This window comes from Vombatus ursinus, unplaced genomic scaffold (genome assembly GCF_900497805.2).
Source record: "Vombatus ursinus unplaced genomic scaffold, bare-nosed wombat genome assembly UNPS02006779.1, whole genome shotgun sequence".
NCBI lineage: Eukaryota > Metazoa > Chordata > Mammalia > Diprotodontia > Vombatidae > Vombatus > Vombatus ursinus.
The window spans coordinates 19,519,243-19,520,463 of NW_020946557.1; the positions used below are offsets into that span (position 1 = coordinate 19,519,243).

General features: G+C 31.5%; 1 protein-coding gene across 1 annotated transcript in view; it reads right to left on the minus strand.

The window, feature by feature from the left end:
* Positions 1-464: 464 nt before the first annotated feature.
* LOC114033190 (protein LEG1 homolog) overlaps positions 465-1,221 on the minus strand; it is a 15,984-nt gene continuing 15,227 nt past the window's right edge. Inside the window, exon 6 of the mRNA XM_027848648.1 lies at positions 465-754. Coding sequence (XP_027704449.1) covers positions 648-754 — 107 coding nt within the window. The 3' untranslated portion in view covers positions 465-647. The remainder of the gene's footprint in view (positions 755-1,221) is intronic.

Sequence of the window (1,221 nt, forward strand, 5' to 3'; positions counted from 1 at the left end):
TGTGTGCTTTGAGTCAATACACAAATATTTTATTCATTTTTAATATATTTTGAAAGGAATTTTTCTATTTCACTCAAGTTTATGGAGAGAAGCTAAATACTTGCTTTACCCCTCTTCCTTTTTGTTAAGCTTCTAGTGCTTCTCCATGACAAATAATATTTTTGTTGAGGTATATAGTTTTAATCCTATTAGAGAATGATATTTTCATGCCTGTGATTTTCAGCCTTTTTAGTGTGTAAGAGTTCTCTATTTTTTCAATTTGTCTATTTTGTCATGTGGTTTTTATTGTTTATATGATTAATTGTGCTATTTTCTTAATGATGAACCTTTCTGCATCCCTGGGAAAACATTAAATTGCTCATAATGAGTTTTTTTCACCTGTCTCCTAGTCTATTTTCAACCTGTACATCAGAATTTTCAGAAAAATTACCAAAAAATGAAGAAAAATCAATGTACAGCCATGCTTCAGGAAGCTGCATTGTTTATTTAGTTTAATAATCACCATCCTCATATATTTACTGAGAGTCTACTATGCTAGATCAACAGACCGTACCTTTGATACTTCTTCTGGTTAAGGAGACAAAGACAATTGAAACAGTTATTCACTAAAATTCAGTGAGGAATAAGAGATCTTATTAGTTGATTATCTAGTAAACTTTTGGGAAAAGAAATATAGTCTTAATGAGAACTTGGGCACTTTTCCTTGCAGTCTCAGATATCAGGAACGTCTTCCAAATGTTCAAAAGGACACCTCCTGTCAAAGAACAAGAAATACGTTTGTTTCTAAAAATGAAAAAAAAATACGAACTGTCATATTAAGATTAACACTAACAAAAACCAGCCTCTACAGTGAAAGAGAAATAGTTATGGACTTAAAGAACCTAGAACTAAATTTCAGTCCTGCCACCTTTATGACTCTGGATAAATAATTTCCCTTCTCTGCACCTCAGCTTTCATGTAAAGTGAAGGATTTGGACAAGAGAAACTTCAAAGTCCTTTCCAATCCTAAATCTAAGATCAATATAATCTTTGAAAAGCTATAGGGAAAACATGCTAATTTAATTCAATATTAGTGACCAATTGGTCAGCTCTGAATGAAGTTTACTTTTAAATGGTTTCTTCTTTTATAATCCTCAAGCATTTCTTCTCTCTCTTCCCTCCTGTTATTTGTTGGGAAAGAAAGAAAGAAAGAAAGAAAGAAAGAAAGAAAGAAAGAAAGAA